The 17,585-nt window shown below is 44.0% G+C and overlaps 1 protein-coding gene across 1 annotated transcript; it reads right to left on the bottom strand.

Annotated features, from left to right (window-relative positions):
- Window positions 1-10,492: 10,492 nt before the first annotated feature.
- RSPH1 (radial spoke head component 1) lies at window positions 10,493-17,147 on the bottom strand. The gene is made up of 9 exons (XM_066571683.1): window positions 17,075-17,147; window positions 16,640-16,753; window positions 16,421-16,526; window positions 15,310-15,400; window positions 14,939-15,074; window positions 14,574-14,645; window positions 12,960-13,128; window positions 12,447-12,542; window positions 10,493-10,687 (listed from the first exon to the last, which is right to left on the bottom strand). The coding sequence occupies exons 1-9, from the start codon at window positions 17,129-17,131 to the stop codon at window positions 10,665-10,667; spliced, it is 864 nt and encodes a 287-aa protein (XP_066427780.1). The 5' UTR covers window positions 17,132-17,147; the 3' UTR covers window positions 10,493-10,664.
- Window positions 17,148-17,585: the final 438 nt, after the last annotated feature.

Raw genomic sequence — 17,585 nt, 5'->3', positions numbered from 1 at the left:
CAGGTCAGGAATAAAACAGTTGAGTGGATTTTTTTACTTCTTTTTTATTTACTGGGGATCTCCAAAAGGAACAAGTCCTGTTCTCAGGAGTAACCTGTAACACACTAGAGATTTGCAGATGTTCTCAGCTTTCCCTGATTGTATTCCAAACAGGAGGCTTTTTAATTTTTTCAGAAATACCACTGGAGGTCACTCATGTACTAACAAACAGTGCTGCAGGGGAAAAAAGTAATTTAAACCATCCAAGAATGAACTCGAAGATGACTTTAAAATGGAAGCGAGTTTGGAATTATGTTGGGCAGGTATTCCTCACATTTACAGTAGACTATGACAAAAGTAGCAAGTAAACTAATTATCCTGATTTTCTTATAAAAAGACTAAACCCCTCTCCACAACATTAGCAGGCCAAGTTAGCTTTGATCTAGCTACATTAATAATGGAAATGCAGCACAACTCTTCATCAAAAAAGCAAAAAATAGGAAAAGAGAGTTTATCTAAAAATGCTCACTGGGGTGAGGATTGGGGGACATTAATGTGACAAGAAATTGCAAAAAAATGTAAGATAGGAGAAGAAAGATTGCATGGGGATTTTATCACTATGGTATTTCTGATAGCAGAAAAAATGCAAGGAAGAAGTAATAACCTCTATTTCATGTGACTGGTTTCCCTATATCCACTTTCTCTTAATCCGTTTTTGTCACTAACTTTCAAACTTCCAGATACATTTTTGTTGGAATTCTGAGTTGTAGAGAAATGGAAATTGTTAAAATGTTCTTCTTCTTTCTGCTAAAAATTTAATATTGATTTCTTGCTCTGAAGTGAAGAAGTAGGAAATGTAAGTCCTGTTTCAGCAATATCAGTACAATATCTCATCCCAAATGGGCCCAACCTCGTTGTTTCACTTCAGAAGCAGAAAAAAACTGCTACTGGCTGGTAACTCTCTACCTCAGGCTCCAGGCCTATTAATATCCATACCAAAATTGCCACAGTATGAGAAAGACAGTTAAAACCAGACAGGTATATGTGATAATTAAGGTATTGCTTACAAATTATTAAGGAAAAAAGTTTCAGAGCAGCTTTATTCACCTGCACAAAGAGAGAAAATCATCTGTCAGTGGAATTTAGCGCTTGTACAACACTTTGCACACCTCTGCCTTGTTCTGTACTTTTAATTTACTATTTATGTCTTTCCATTTGTTTCTGGAAGCTTCTAGGAGGACTCTGCAGCTGCTGTGTCCTGCCAGCCACTTTCTGATTGACAGGTTTTTGATTTCAAAAAGCTGCATTAAAAAAAAAAAGCTTTTTTGATTTTTGATTTCAAAAAGCTGCATTAGCTGCATGTTAAGTAATTACCTGCCTGCTGATAGGGACCACTGGGCTTTGGCTGCTCTGTAAGGATGCCTCTCCCACTGGGAGATGGGAGCAGAGCAAGCAGAGCTCTTGGTAATTTGTGTGGGTGCTGGGGAATGGCAGAAACTCTCCTCCAAGCAGTGCCAACTGTGCAACACCAAGGCTGATGAACCACTGGGCCTGATCTCCAGAGCCCTGGAGCAATTTCCCTTGGCACCATGCTGGTGACAGCCTAGATGTGGCCACATCTCTCTTCACAGAGAGCAGCAGGCACAATTCCCAAGGACTTATCCTAGGAAACACAGCGAGAAACCTCAGGGAAGAAGAGAAAACAATTCTTATCTCTACTTGCTGCTCCTGTTGTTTTGCACATGTGGAATGTGTTATGGAAATTGTTTACCTGAAGGGATTTGGTAATTGGATTCTGGTGATGGTTGTTTATATTAATTAACCAATCACTTGAAGCTGTGCCTGACTGTCTGGAGACAGGCACAGGTTTTTCTTTAATATAATATCTTTCAGTATCTCTTTAGCATAGGTATAGTATTAATGGAATATAGTATAGTTTTAATAAAGCAATTGTTCAGCATTCTGAAGCAATGCCAATCATTCCCTGCATCAGGGGCTCCCTGCATTTGATACCCAGACAGGATTTGGGCAGGGGGACGTTGTGTCTGAGCCTCTCCCAGGGCTCTGGGCTCCTTCCCTGGGGGAGCTGTGTGGTGGTCCTGGTGCCAGGTCCAAGGAATTGCAGGAAGAGGTGTGCAGACCGCTCTCTTTGCAGAAGGGAAAATGGGATATCAGCTGGAATTCTACAGAGGTGAGAGCCTGAACCTGGGGTGGAGGGATGGCAGGAGCTGTGCTGGGTGGAGCAGTGGAGGAGGATACCCTTGAGGGAAGCTGCTGAAGTTCACGATTTCTGACAGCAGCAGCAGCAATGCTCCTTGTCCCTGCTCAGACCTAAGTGCACAGTATGTCAGTGTCAGGGCTGTGTGTAAGCCTGCAGGACACTGCTGGGAGCTTTGGATGTACTGGAGGTGTGGGAATGTCCAGAGCTGCTGTTGGTGATGGCACCAGAGAGCCCCTGGGGAAGGACTGAAGGGCAAACAAATGAAGCAGAATCACAGGCTTCACAAGCAGAATTTTAATTAAATCCCTAGCAGTCAGCAATTCAGTTTGCACATCTGACAGCTTTACTGTCTGGAGAATTGCATCAAATTGCAGATATTTACATGGCAATTGCTCCGGTCAGGAGTTCAGGTTTTTGGGTTGTTTCAAAAAATCAGTGACCTTGTACAGAAACCAGGAAATAAATGTAAAGGTGCTCCTGCCCTGGAAGATTCAACTGTTCCATGTAATCATATCCAGTAGATGGATGTTGTGTTCATATCAGCAGTTAACTTAAGAGCATCCTCAACAGAGTTAGAAGAGGTTCTAAAATCATCTATTCCAGGAGTGGGTGGGAGGATGGAAGGAAGAGAAAGGAGAAAGGGAGGAAGTTGTGGTGTGCTCTGTAGTGCTGCCTCCCAGGATCACAGCAATAAGGGCAGCCACAGGACCATGTGGCTGACATAGCTGAGCTGGGTCCACGTTTGGTTGTGAGAAAGAAAGCCCACATGGTTTCTCAGTTGGGATTTTTATCTGTTGTAAATCTGACATCCTGAGCTTTCAGACTAATGGATGTTCTAGAGATGATGAAGAGAAATAAAGTATATAACATCTCTCATATGCCAATTCAGCATGGAATATTGCATCAAAATCACTTTATCCAAAAGTGACATTTCTTTACCAGAAGTGACCATACTTCTGGGACATCTGTTAAAGAATATTCTGCATTACCATTGTGGGAGGCTTCTCTTGGCCATCCAACCAGGACAATGACCCCAACAAATGATTCTTCAAGGAACCAAGGGACGCCTCCAAACCAGCTGCCCTTGTCCCTGTGGGGGAACTCAGCTTGCCAGGTGCTCACTGGGAACACCACACAGCTGGGACAAGCAGCCCCAGGAGGTTCCCCAGACACCTGGATGACAACTCCTCGGTGCAGGGACTCGGGAGCAGCTGGCAGAGGTGCCCTCTGGGATTGGGTGCTCGTTCCCAGAGGGGCTCTCGTGGCTGCTGTGGGATTGTCTGGGCCACAGCGACCGCGCAGCCGCCGAGTTTCAGATCTCTGCTGCTCTGCCTGCGCCCGTCTGGCTCCGAGATGGGCCAGGCACAGCTGAGCCTGGCTGGAAAAGCAGCATCTTTTATCCATGTGGCCATGGCAAAGCTGCTGTCCCAAAAGGGATCCTTTCACCCCGTGTGCAAGAAGCCAATCCCCACACAGAGTTCAGCTATTTCCTTTATTTACAGTTCTGCACAGGAGGTGCTGGGTGGCAAATCCACAAAGGCAGCACAGTGACTATCAGAACTTTTTAGTATTTATACATTTTAGTGAACAAAGGCATTAATGTCAATTGGCTACCAGTTATATGGCTCTCCTATTAAGTTGATATATTATTTTTTGTTAAAATTATTTTCATTTTTTTCTAGCATCATATATAAATATTTAGATGTTGCATTTTATTATATGGAACTCTAATGTTCTAGATCACTTATTACATTTTTGACATCTTACAATATTCAAAATATATTATTTCTCACTATTTATTATATATAGACATAACTATTAAATATTATACAATATTTATATTTGTATTTTGTAATGGTATTTTGTTTCTGTATGTATTAAATACTGATGTAATCTTTTATCTTATTATTGAATAATATTCATTTACAATAGCTCAATAATTAATATTAGTACCTTGGCATTAATATCTCAGTATTGATACTTTTCTTCTACTGGTTTAAAGATTCCCTTGCTTTTTATGCTAACTAGTCTTTCTCTGTGCTCAGTCTGTCTCTTCTTTTTTCTTGCTGTGTTTCTGGGGTCACAGGGCCAGGAGTTGGTGGTCGCTGTCTCCCTGTGCCAGAAGTATCTTTTCCCCAGCTGGAGCTGATTTCAGCACAGTTGCTGAGTTGGCTTTATGAGTTTTGTCCTTATCTGGGAGGTTGTGCCAAATGTCCTTGTGGCTGTCACTCTGCATCCTTGGTGTCCCCTCTGAGCAGGAGCTCCTTCTCCCCAGGCTTTGTGCACCTGCCCTTGGCTATGACATGGCGGGTGCCTCTCAAGCCCTAAGCCTCAGCCAGGCCATTCTCCCGACAAGGAGCTGATGTCCCTGAGCCCTGGACATCACAGGCAGCCCGTGTGACACCGGGCAGGCTCTGGGCCTGCGGGGCCGGGCCTGGCGCTGGCAGCGGGCACTGATTGTCCGGCTGTGCCCTCAGGCAGGGCCAGCGGAGCAGCGCCCGCAGCGCCCGCCTGAAGCGGGACGGGCGTTTCTTGGGGGGAGCCGGCTGCTCCCTGAGGGCCTGGGCTCCCGCCTGGGGAGCTGAGGGGTCTGGGGGGCTGCTGGGGCTGTGCAGGGCAGGGCCCTGGCTCTGTGCCCCTGCTGCCTTCACCTGCTCAGCCAAGGCAGGAGAAGCTGCTGCCTTGGCCGAGTCCTGGGGAGCAGCGTCGGGGTCCTGCAGGAACTGTGCGTACTTGGGGTTGATCCAAATAGTGTGGATGGTGATCTCTTCTGCATCCTTCTGCAACTCCTCAGTGTTTCTCCCATGTCCCCTTTGGGACTGCTCTGGGTCTTGTCTGACTTCCTTTTTGTACAGCTCTTGGTCAGTGGAGCCTTCCCATTGGGAAGACTCATGGTATTTCTCATATTCCCACTGGTAAAGATTTTGGGCACGTTCATTTTGCCATTGAGAAGGCTTCTTGTGTCCCTCATACTCCCATGGGAACAGTTTGTGGACTCTCACATCTTCCCACTGGGAATGCTTCTTGTATCTATCATATTCCCATCCATGGAGCTTTTGGACATTCTCATTTCTCCATTGGGAAGGCTCCTGGTATCTTTCATATTTTGACTGGTCCAGCACTTGGACATTCTCATTTCCCCATCGAGAAGGCTCCTGGTATCTCTCATATTCCAACTGGTCCAGCTCTTGGACACTCTCGTTTCCCCATCGAGAAGGCTCCTTGTGTCCCTCATATTCCCAAGGGAACTGTTTGTGGACTCTCATGTCTTCCCAGTGGGAAGGTTCCTGGTATCTCTGATATTCCACCTGGTCCAGCTCTTGGACACTCTCCTTTCCCCATCGGGAAGGCTCCTTGTGTCCCTCATATTCCCAAGGGAACAGTCCTTGGACCCTCACATCACCCCACTGGGGCAGGCCCTGGTATCTCTCATATTCCCACCTCTCTAGCTCCTGGCCCCTCTCCTTTCCCCACTGGGCCAGTTCCCGGCCCACATAGGGTTTCCTCTCTCTCTCCTTCCTGGCCAAATCCCAATCCACAGTCTGTGGCCCTGGCAGCTCTGAACCCCCTACTGCCCCCTGCCCCTGCTCCCTGAGGGCTTCCAGCCACCCATGGCGGTGGCTGGAGGGCCACCAGGTCCTGTGTGGGGCACGGCCCTGCCTCTCTGCCCGGGCTGTGGGGGAAGGAGGCGACCGCCTTGCCACAGCCGCTGGCCCGGCCCTGGCCCTCAGGCCTCTGCCTGTGGCCCCATGCCAGATCTCTCTGTCCCCTCTCCCTCCATGGCTGGCCTTCACCTGGGGTTTCATGCGCCGGCCCCGCTGTTCCGTGGCAGGGGAGGAGTTGGGGTTCACCTCCTTTGTGAGCGGCTCCATCGTGCTCTGCCACAGAGGCTCTTAGGGGAGCTGCTTCCTCCTGGCAGAGCGGCTCTGCTGGGACTGGGCACCCCAGGGCTCTGCACCCCTCACACACCCCTCAGACTCCCCTCTGGCAGGGCGGGGTCTGCCGTGTCACAAGGGCCTCAGGGTGCCACCGTGTCCTGCATCGCCACAGGCCCTGGCACCACACAGCTGTGTCACAAAGGGCCACACCCCACATCCCTTCCACAGCTGATCCCTCTGGAAGCAGCACGGAGAAGCCCCGGACTTGGCACTTGTAGCCCCTGATGTGCCCAGGCCCCTTTGAGGGGGACTTTCCTTAGGGACACTGGGCCAGGAGAGGCATTCAGCTGCCTGCCAAAGACACCAGTGTCAAACTCAGAGTTTTGGTCAGTTTTCATACAACAAAAGGTTTCCTCTTTCTTTTTTTCTGCCTAAAAAAAGAAAGATCACAATCTTTGTGTCCAGGAGGCCGAGGCCTGCTCACCTGGCTTGCGGCAGAATTGCAAAGCCCAGTGAATAAAATTGCAGTGCTGCCCCTCAATACTCAACAACTGCAGGAAGGCACCCCTTAAAGTGACCTTTGGGATTCTGGTTCTTCACATCCCTGTGGGGTGAAGCTACAGAGATCACCAGACCTTTCCTCCCCCTGCCCCGTGTCTTATTGAAGGGTGAATGAATGCAAGAGGCCCTTTTCTTCCTGCTGCCTCCTCTGCTGAGAATGTCAAAGTAACTGGAAGGAGGAGAAAGCCCATTCCATGTTTCATTGTGTCCACAGCCTGCAACATCAATTCAGAACTAAGGACTTTCTGAAAACGGTGCTGCATGATTGTTGTTATCAGGAGGAGGTTTGTGATAAAGGGAGAAATTGCACAGTTATCCAAAGTTTCAGATTTCTTTATTTCTGTCTCATTCTTTTTCAGGAAGTTCCACTTTGGATTTCAGAGTGCCACCATCTCAGCTTAGTGCTATTCGTGTCTTTTCTCTCCTTTCTTTCTTTGCCAGCTATGCTTCTTTCATAGTGTCTGTCTTTACCTGTGGCAATCCACATGCTAAAACAACCCTTGATTAAGTTATAAAACCTTGTCACATGCAATGTCATTGTAAGATCTTGCTCCTCTTGGCTTTCAGCCCCTTCAGAGCTTTTCCTTAAAGGGCAGGAACATCTTTTCCTTGCTGGAAACTGGAATTCCAGGCCATTGCAGTGTGTGCCATGGACCACAGAGGGGAATTCCCGAGGCCCTCGGGGTGCTGGTTCTGCCCTGCTGCTCGAGGGAGCTGTGCAGGTGCAGGTGACAAGGTCCCAACGCCACCTGGGCTCCCAGAGCAGACAGCAAAGGCTTCTTGGCTGGACATTCTCAAGCACATTCCCAGCTCAAAGCAGAGGCAAGAAGAAGAGGGAAGCGAGGAGCTGACAGAATCCTGGAATGCTGGCGGCTGGAAGGGACCCTGAGCAGGTGTTATGAGCTCATGAGGGAGAGAGGCCTCTGCCCAAATGCAGGTGCAAAGGAGGCCATATGTGGGCAATACTGAACATGGAGTTTATTTACCAAGAAAGGGGAGGTAGACAGGTAGAAAGAAATAGCAAAAGGGTCTCACAGAGAAAGAGACAGTGAGAGACAGAGAGAAGACTATCAGCTGGAACCAGATGATCTTTAAGGCCCTCCCCTTCATTCTGTGATTCAAGAAGATGTAGATTTTGATATTATTATTTGCTACTACAATTTCAACTTCTTCATCTTATTATTCTTATTCACTATTACTAGTATTTCTTTTTCTTCATCTTAGTAATTCTTGTTCTTCTCATTGTTTTTCTTATTCTAATTGTTATTAATTAGTACTACTATTATTTCTTATCTTATTATTCTTAATCTTGTTCTTCTTATAACACTTATTCAACTTATCCTTATTTTTTTTGTTGTTCTTCCTATTTTTTACTATTTCTTCCTCTTTATCATCTTCTTTACTACTACAATGATTTCTTCTTCTTTATTGTTTTATTCTTATTCTTCTTATTCAACTTTTCTTCTTTTTCTTTTTCTTCTTATAATTATTATAATTTGCTACTAATATTTCTTAATCATCTTATTCCTCTTAATCTTACTCTTATTCGTACTCCTATTCTTATTTTCTTGGGTTTTTTTGTGGGGGGAGAGGAGTTTTGTGGGGTTTTGTTTTGTTTATGGGGGGATTTTTAGTGGGTTTTGGGTGGTTTTCTTGTTTTGCTTGGTTTTTTTGGTTTTGTTTTTGGGGTTTTTTTTGTGGGTTTTCTTTTCTTACTACTACTATTTCTCAAATGAAACTTTCATTGTTTTTGCTCTCTGTCCCTGCCTCTGGCACCTGCTACTTGAAGGAGGGAGAAGCCCTGTGCTCAACCCAGGCCTCTGAGGGACAGGCACTGGGAGCCCGTCTGCTGCAAAAACTCCCAGCCTTTGCTCCCTGTCTTCTTCTTCACTCAGCTCAAAGAAGTTCGTTTGTGCCATGTCTTTCTCCCACAGCAAGGGCTTGACCCCATTGCTGTGGATGCTCACACGTTCCCAGTTGTCCTGAGCAAGCTCTTTGTCACCATCATTGTCCCAGCTGGACTGCACAGAGGGTCTGCTACCATTGCCTTGGGACAACTCCTGGCCAGTGGAGTCTTCCTCTTTGGAAAGCTCTTGACCAACAGTCCTCCCAGTCAGACGGTTCTGAGGAGCTTCCAGCTGCTCCTTGGGACAGCCCCTGCTCCTTGCATTCTTCCCCATGGAAAATTCTTGGTAGCTAAGGGCTTCTCCCTGCTCTGCTCCTGCTCTCCTCATCCCAGCTGGAGAGTTCTCCACAGAACATCTCCTTGGGAGAGCTCTCGCTCAAGAGACTCTTCCCAGTCAGAGATCTCTTGGCAGCTCCTAACATCTCCCCATTGGGAAAGCTCATGATCCACCTCAGATTCCCGCTCTTCCTCCACGCTGACAAAGGCTCCCTCCTCCTCAGCCCCTGACAGGGGCAGGACTGAGCCACCCACTGCCCTCACCAAGTGCCTGCTCAGGGCCTGGTGTTCGGCCAGCTGGGCAAGGGGCTGGGGGGCTGGGAGCTGGGGTTTGCTTTGTCCTCTTCCATCTCTGTCCTGCTCTAGCACAGAGGCATCCCAGGAGGTGCTTCCTCCTGAGACAGGCCCTGGGGTTATTGCATGGCTTCCCCAATGACACAAACAGTAGGTCCAGCCCTCTCTCAGCATGTTTGCAGGGATGGGAAGCTGAGCAGGGCAGGTGAATTGCTGCCTTGCCACCTCTTGTACCTCAGCAGTGATAGGAGCATGGTGCTCCTGCTTTGGCTTTAATCACCATGGCTTCCTCTTTGAGCAACAAAGTAAGTGTGTGTTTTCCAATAAGTTTGAGAATCTGATGAGGAGAAACTTGGTATCTTGGAGGATGGCAAGAACTGCTTACACTAAGGAATTAAGTTGAGGGTTGCTACATAAATGGAGCAGGGTGATGGTAGCAAGATACCCATAAGGAAGATAAAACAACTCAAAAGGGTGCCTGCCTTAGTGTATATGTGTAAAACTGGGAAAAGAAGGAACTAGGAACTGCATCAGATGCAGAACAGTGACATCCTTGGGAACACTGAAACACAGTGGGACAGCTCACATAACCAGACCTCTCCACTGAATGAAGGGCTCATTAATAAAGACAGAAAGGTAAAATTTGGAGGAGAGTTTTTCTCCATGTGAAGAAGCTGCTTGGATGCATGAAACTATTCTGTATATGAACAACATTTTTACTAAGAGCTTGTGGATCACCGATGATCATTAGGATGATGTGGCAGAGTGCCAGGAATGTGTTACAGAGCCACCCCCTCACCCTGATCAGTTCAATATCTTTGAAAAAGCTTAAGGAAGGCACATGGTAAAGAAGGATATTAGGACTGAGCTGCAACACACCAAAATCAAACCAAACCAAAACAAACAAATAGTATACAGAAAGCAGAAGGAAAAGCAGCATAAAGAGGAAGAATTTAAAAACATTGCACCAGTGTGTTAGGATAAAAAAATTCAATTGGAGCTCCAACTAGCAAGGGAAGATTTAAGGCAACAAGAAGAGCTTCTACAGATGCAAGGACAAGAGCAAAATAAACAAGGAGAACGTAGGCCTGGAATTGTGCCATAGTGACAGGGAAAATGGAGAGAGCTGGGAAGTCCCGTGCTGCCTTTGTCTTCACCAGCAAGATCCCCAGGTCTCTGCCCAGAGACAGGGTTCAAGAAAGACAGCAACCACCAGGAGGAGAAGAGTAAGTTGTGAGGACACAGCTTCATGGCTTCATGAATCCAGAATAATTCCACACTGGATTTGACACCTCATTACTGGCTACATAGAATAAAGGAAGTTGCTGTGAGGATCTGAGAGTATAAAAGGTCCAAAGATACACATTCCAGACAGAATACTGACAGAAATGTTTATTCAAAACACCTAGAAATGTTTATTCAAAACATCTTAACACAACCTTTTACAAATAAAAATATTGCAGGCTTACCAAACAAAATCATCTACTTTAAAATTTTATTTTTTGGGTCTTTTCCTTTAGTTATACCCAATTCCTCTGATTCCTCTGGTTCATCCTCCAAAATCAGTAATTTCTGTGGAGCAGAAGGAAAGACAGGGCATAGAGTTGTATTTTATTATAAAACACTGGAAAATAATCCCAGTAATCTAAAACATAACTCTAGAACTCTGCTGTTCACCTCAGTCCTCCTCACCCACTGCCTTTCAATGCCAGTAGTTGAATTGAAATTGTTTACATTGTTTGTCAGCTGGCAGACAGACCCAGTACACCCACACTGACTGCCAGCCAGCCCATATGTAACTCTGAGCAGCCAAAAATGCCTCCTGGTTAGATGATATCATAAGGAATGCAAAACTAAAAAGAGGGAATTTTTGTGTGGAAATTTCTATCTGGAAAAAAAAAATTATGGTAAAGAGGCAGGGAATACCAGACTGCAAAGTAAACAGATTTTGTTATATCTGCTCTTCATAGGATGAATATTTTCTTCAAATCATTCCCTCTTCCTACAACTTAATCTTGCTAAATCTAAAGACAAGGGAAGCAACATGTTGCCTCATTAATTATGGATGGAGACCAATGCTGAAAAATGTTTAAAATCATCCAACTCCTTGATTCTGGAAATAAAGAGTTGGAGGGAACTTTGAATCTATTACTTTGCTGTGTTTTCAGGCATTGGCATCTGCCTCTGTGCCATATCTGACAGACACCTGGGCTCATTTGTTCTCAAAAACACCCTAGAAAAGCCACTGGGAAAACAACTGCTTTGTTGTGGTGGGCCAGAAAATTTATTAGAATCAAGTTCAGTCCAAATGGTTATTTGAGTCCAGGGGTCTTTGAGACAAACCAGGCTCAATGCACTTTTGCCAAATCCAGAGCTATAATCTGCTGAGATTTCTGATGGATTTGACCCAAGCCCAGGGACCCTGTAAAATGTCAGTCCTACACACCAGGTCAGCCAGATGCCTGTTCTGCCCTGAAGCTGGAGAGCACCTTCAGATCTGGTGCTCAGAAAATTAAAAGCAAATAAACTGAAAACTACAAGAGCTGACCTAAATGTTTAGTGTATACCTCCAGGCATTTTCATATGGTTTAAGGTATTTTCTAATCCATAAAGACAGTGGTTGGCTTGGATTTATTGTCAAATGGACTGATTACAAATAGATACATTTAGGTGATATTTTTATATCAGATAGGCAAGCTTGTAAATTTTAGGAATAAATACAAAGAACACAGTTGGTTGGAGGCATATAAGCTAAACATGAGTAAGCATGGATGCATCCTTGCTGCTTGTATTTAAAACAGGCTTCTGAACTGCCTGGAAGAAAACCTGAGCACCTGGATTTCAGATCTCCTTGGTTTGTAGAAGAAACAAACCAACCAAAGACTATTCAAACCAGAATATATAACAACACCAAAAATTTGTTTCTTCATATTTGTTTTACCTGCTTTTGAACTACACTTGGGAGAATTAAGAATACACAGTTGTATTCATGAGAGAAAAGTGAAATGCTCAAAACTCCTGAACTTCTCAGGATCTGACATAGTTTGTCTCATTTTTGAATTTCCAAACTGTGGGGTTTTTTTAACAATCTCTTACAAATTCAACTCTGCAGGTGCTGTCAAGTGTATATGCACAGAAGTGTCACTTTTAATTTGTTCTGTTGCAGTATATGAATTTACTTCTCATAGTTTCTCATAGAGGACTGCTCTCCTTATGAAAGGCAGAGATTCCCATGGTCTCCCAATAGCAGCATGGCTTCAGCTGATTGACATACACAATTTCAAACCCTGACTGTTAATTAAAGAATGTGCACACGTGCCCCATTTCTCACCTTCATCCTCCTGATCTTGATTTACTTCTTCCTCTCTCTTTTCCTCACCTTCCCCTCCTGCATCGCCTTCTGGGTGATCCTCGCCCTCCTCAGCATCTGAAATATAAGAAATTAGAAATACCAAAGAAAACCAATTTTACAAATTTGCATTCAGCCTTTGTTTCCAAGAAATAGCTCCTAAGTCCTACTGAAGGCTGCAGTTGTTGTTCACATGAGAAATCCCACAAAATCTTCTCTGTTTATAATCAGGTTTGTATAATAAGCCATGATATAGTCAAATAACTCACAGGCTTTCCAAGACAGTTGTATCTCATGCTATGTGAAATAAAACACATACATACATATTGTGCAGTTTATGAATGGACTTGGAAGTTCCAAATATTCAATACATGGAAAATCACAGGAAAAACAAAACAAAACACAGAAACGCTCTCACATCACTTGGTATTAAACCCCTAAAACAATGGTCACCATAGTCAAAACATGGAGTTTCCAGATGTTTCCAGAACAAACCTAGAGCTGATGGAATTTCCTCCTCTTCAGCTTCTCCACCTTCAGCTTCCTTGGGGACTAGCAGCTCCTCATCATGGGGAGACCAGGGTGTTAATTTAGTAATTTCTGATACTTTCCATATTGGTTCAAGAGGTAATGGTCGTTCATCCTCATCTTCCTCCTCTTTTTCCTAGAAGAGAATTCATGAAATCCAGGATTTCATCCTACAGACAGTAACTAAAATGATGGGTTAGTCTACTAAAACCTCCTTATCTGGCATCAAAATGGCAATAAAAGTATTTACAGGTGGAGCAACTTCAGCAGCTGCACATCTTGGACAAGAACTACCAAGTTCTTGAACCCTGATGAAAACAGTTGGCTGTTACTGATGATTGCTACCTGATGCTCTGTCTGGTAGATGCTGCACTGTCTCACACAGAAACAGAATGAAAAAACAGCTGTTTCTGCCTCAATCTTTGCCTAGGGAGAACATTTGAAAGGATCTAGGAAGGAGTAAGGTTGTGCACAGAGCTTATGGTTTTGAAATGTGAAAATATTTTTTAAATTTAAAAAAAATCATGTTTTTTCTACAAATATGAAGGAGTCAATAATTGAACCATTGTCTGTATTATTATTTCTTCTTTTTTTAATGGGGTTTGTTTTATAATTACTTCAACTAAAGCAAATGGGCAAAATTTAATGTTACTTTAGTGACAGCACTGTGCCTTGCTTTAAAGACACATCTAAGAATTCCCAACTGAACTAAGGAAACACACATTACTCTGGATACTCCCATGAATCTGACACTTAATTTGAGGATCTCTTGCTTTTAGCCAGAAAAAAGCAAAACAGCCTTCAAACTTTGCAAATATCTATCACAATTGATAGGATTTTGATGATTATTATTTTATTCTTCAGAATGATTGCTGCATCACAGAGTTTTCAGAGTGTGCAACAGGAACTAATGTGTCAGACAACAGAGGTAGCAAACTCTAAGCTAAACTGTGGCAATTTTTTTAAAAATCAAACAGTTATATTAAAATATATCTCCTACTTCTCTAGCTATTTTTGCACCATATCAAACAGATATGTTTCAAAGCATTCATGCATAAAGAAGGGAAAACAGACTTTGATCCCAACCACTTACTAGAATTATTAGAAGCTGTGGATATTAAGCTCCTAACATGACCAGAACAGCAATAGTACATATTTCCCAAACATGACCCTGCTGGAAATTACCATTTGTATGCATAGCACCAAGCAGTTCAGAAACACAAAAAATATTGCTCATGGTTTTCTGGTGTTGAGAAGAAAATGCAATAGAGGCTAAATGTGTATACAAAAATATCTATATTCCTCTGTGATTTGAAGCTTCAAATGTTTTGGAAATGTCCTGATTCTTTTTAAGCAGAAAGGATTCATGTCTGCAAGCAGTGCAAAATCACACCTTGTACTTTTCTAAGGTTACACAGTAGAAAACATTAAAAAAACAAAATGAAACCTCATTTAGCTCTTAAAATGCATGAGTTTCCACCCTTTTTGACTCAAAAGATCACATCACTGTCTGTAAAGCATTTTATATATTCCTCAACAACAGATTTGATTTACTGAGTGCTCTTGCACTGTTTCTTTTACCTGCACTGGTTGTATGTATTCACCATGCTGCTCACATCCAATATCAAAGATGAATTTGCCACGACCTAAAGGCTGCATAAAACCACAAAAACATCAGGAGAACCAAACAGCTGATCCATTCTAAGCCAGAAATGTAAAATATCCTTTACTACAAATTCCATGCAATAGTCAGTAACACTACAGTTGGAAAGCAATGTTGCAAAGAAACTTAACATTGTGTTTATAGAATAATTCAGTTTCATGTGTTACACTAATGGTACAGGAAATACTACAAAAAATCAGAAGCCTAGCTTGTTATTTTAAGTGGAAATAGGTCATATTAAGGCAATTCCATGCTAACTGTTCAGAATAGAAAGCACACTTACCTTTCCATTGAGAAACCTGCCCTTAAATCTGTGGTTTAGGTGGATAAGTTCAGCTGGTCCATTCTGGATTCCATTAACCCAACAACCAACATACTTAGATCCTGTCTCTTTATAGACATATGTGCCTTGCCCATGCCTAGGGAGAAAATAATAATTTTGTTTTATGCCAGTGAATATTGAGAATTTAGGCTGTTGTTATAATTAAGACACAAAAACTGTATTAATTAAGCAGCTGAAACTACTCAAGCTGGACTAAATTGCCAAGGTCACCCCTGGACCTAATTTGCTGCAGTCAGACATGCTCTGAAAATAATGTTTGCATTTTAATGCCATTGGGTGACCTGAAGCATCCCTGTGAGAAGGAAACAAACCTCTTGTTGTTAGCCCATTCTCCAGTATAGGTGTCTCCATTTGCATACAGATATTCTCCATAGCCCTGTCTCTGGTCATGCACCCAGTCTCCTTCAAGGACAAAAGGATAAAAGCAGTGTGAGAGCTGGTTTCTTTCACAGTAGCCAGTTTGTAACATTATCATACAAGTAATAGAGAAAGAAAAGAAAGCTATGGCACTGCTGGGATTCCTCACTATTCCTTACACCACTCCTTACTCTAAAGTAGAATCCCTTGCTCTTTTTTCATCAGTCTGTTCCTCTCCACAAGTATTTATGCTGCTGCCTGACGTCCATTTCCATTTTTCCATAATTACCTGCCTTCATTATCACTCTCTATTACCATTATGAACATATAAAAACCCAGTCCTGTCTTTGATTGGGAAATGTATTACAGTTGCATTAGATAATGTGACATTTCCACATGAATTTAAAGAGGAGCTACTTTAATTTGCCTCATTTTCTGAAGTTGTCCTGTCAGTATTGGAGCACATCTATTCAGAAGGATGCTGGATGGTTTCTATCTTAATTATTCTTCTAATCAAACCTAAAATAAATTAAAAAAAAAAAACAAAACAAAAAACAACTCAGAGTATATGTTCCTGCAAGGCAAGATTGGACTGCTCTTTTTGCTCTCAGCTTTTCACCCTCACAATGTGAATGTCTTTTCTTTCCTAGCTTAGAAATTAGGAGGGAAATATTGTTCTTTGAAACTTAACTGATAGATTCTGATTGTTTCAGGTACTCTCCAGCAAGCAGGGGAACTCTAACTTTCATTACTTCTTCAAACTTCAGGTATCCCAATTCCTAAATAAGGGCTTTATTAAGAAGCCTATTTTTTTTAATGTTAGACCTAACAAATGTCCTAACACAAATTCCCATAAATAAACCCCAAGCTTCTCAGAACTGTTAATAAAAAGGTAATGAGAGGAAAATATTTTGTAGAAATATATGTTGGAAAATATGCTGTATCTTCTTAAAACAAGACATTCTCCAATTCACTCTCTCTTTTCATTTGTTGGGGGAGGAGGAGTGGGGGTGGAATGTATCCTTTTGGCAACAGAAATCCTTCCAACTGCGTTCATTGCTTTACCTGCATATTTCGATCCATCTGGATAAAAAAAGACACCTTTGCCATGCTTTTTGTTTTGAAGGTAGTTCCCGGTGTAGAGAGCACCGTTTTTAAACCTGTAGGTCCCCTGAAACACATTTGGTACAGATGAAACAGCCATCAGTTCTCACCCTTGTTTCAATACAGAGCCCAAACAGCCCAACTGCAGAAGCAGAACCACAACCAGGCTCGGTGTCTTACATGTCCACTCCTCAAACCATGCTCGTATTCCCCTTCGTAGGTGTCACCATTGGGCAGCCGCGCCTTCCCGAACCCGTGCCGCTGCCCTTCGCCATCGCGATCGCCCTCGTACTCCTGCCAAACGGGAGGGAAAGGGTTCAAGGGCTGGCCGGGCACAAACCAACTCATCAGAGGGACACAGGTGTTTGAGGAAAGCCGCTCCGGCTCGGCTCCAGACCCCGGCACCCCCAGGCTTCTTGGCACAGAGCTGCAAAGGGCGGACGCGTTGTTCCAGACCCGTGTTAGAAGCCGGGAGGTGGCACAGCCGTGCCCGGGGCTGCCCTCGGCAACGCTGCCCGGCCTGGCGGGCACTGAGCACGGCTGTTCCTTCCCTTTCCCTTTGCCTTCCCCTTCCCTTTCCCCTTCCCTTCCCCGCTCCCCCCGGGCCCCGCGGACCCCGATGTCTTTCCCGGCCTCGCCGGACTCGGCGTCCTCGGAGCCCAGGTCCGACATGGCCGCGGCGTCGCCGTCGCTGTGACAACCGAGCGAGCGCGGCCCTCAGCGGGGCCTGCCCGGACACCCCAGCCCGAGCCCCGGGAAATAAAAACGAACTCTCCAAGCTGCTTGTTGGAAAGGCAGCGTTCGTTGTGAAAAATGCGTGTATTTTATGATCGGCTTTTCGCAAATATTCAAATGAATATGACATGTGTTGTGTTAGAAAGTAATGCTGTATTAATTCTCTTAAGTAGTGTGTTAAATATAGTTTTAGGTTATGAAAATTGTTAAAATAGAAACCATGCTATGTAGGATACTTTTCTTTAAAGAAAGGACTCTGAGCGAGATAGCAGCCACAGGACACCTAAATCTTTCAGAGAAGAAGAATTCATTGCCCTCTTATCAGAAGAAATGAACTTCTTCCTGTCTCAAATGCGCTGTTAGGATTCGGAGGAAGAAGTTGACGATGACC

This window comes from Molothrus aeneus, chromosome 2 (genome assembly GCF_037042795.1).
Source record: "Molothrus aeneus isolate 106 chromosome 2, BPBGC_Maene_1.0, whole genome shotgun sequence".
In the NCBI taxonomy this organism is placed as follows: domain Eukaryota; kingdom Metazoa; phylum Chordata; class Aves; order Passeriformes; family Icteridae; genus Molothrus; species Molothrus aeneus.
This window is presented reverse-complemented; position numbering and strand designations above follow the sequence as displayed.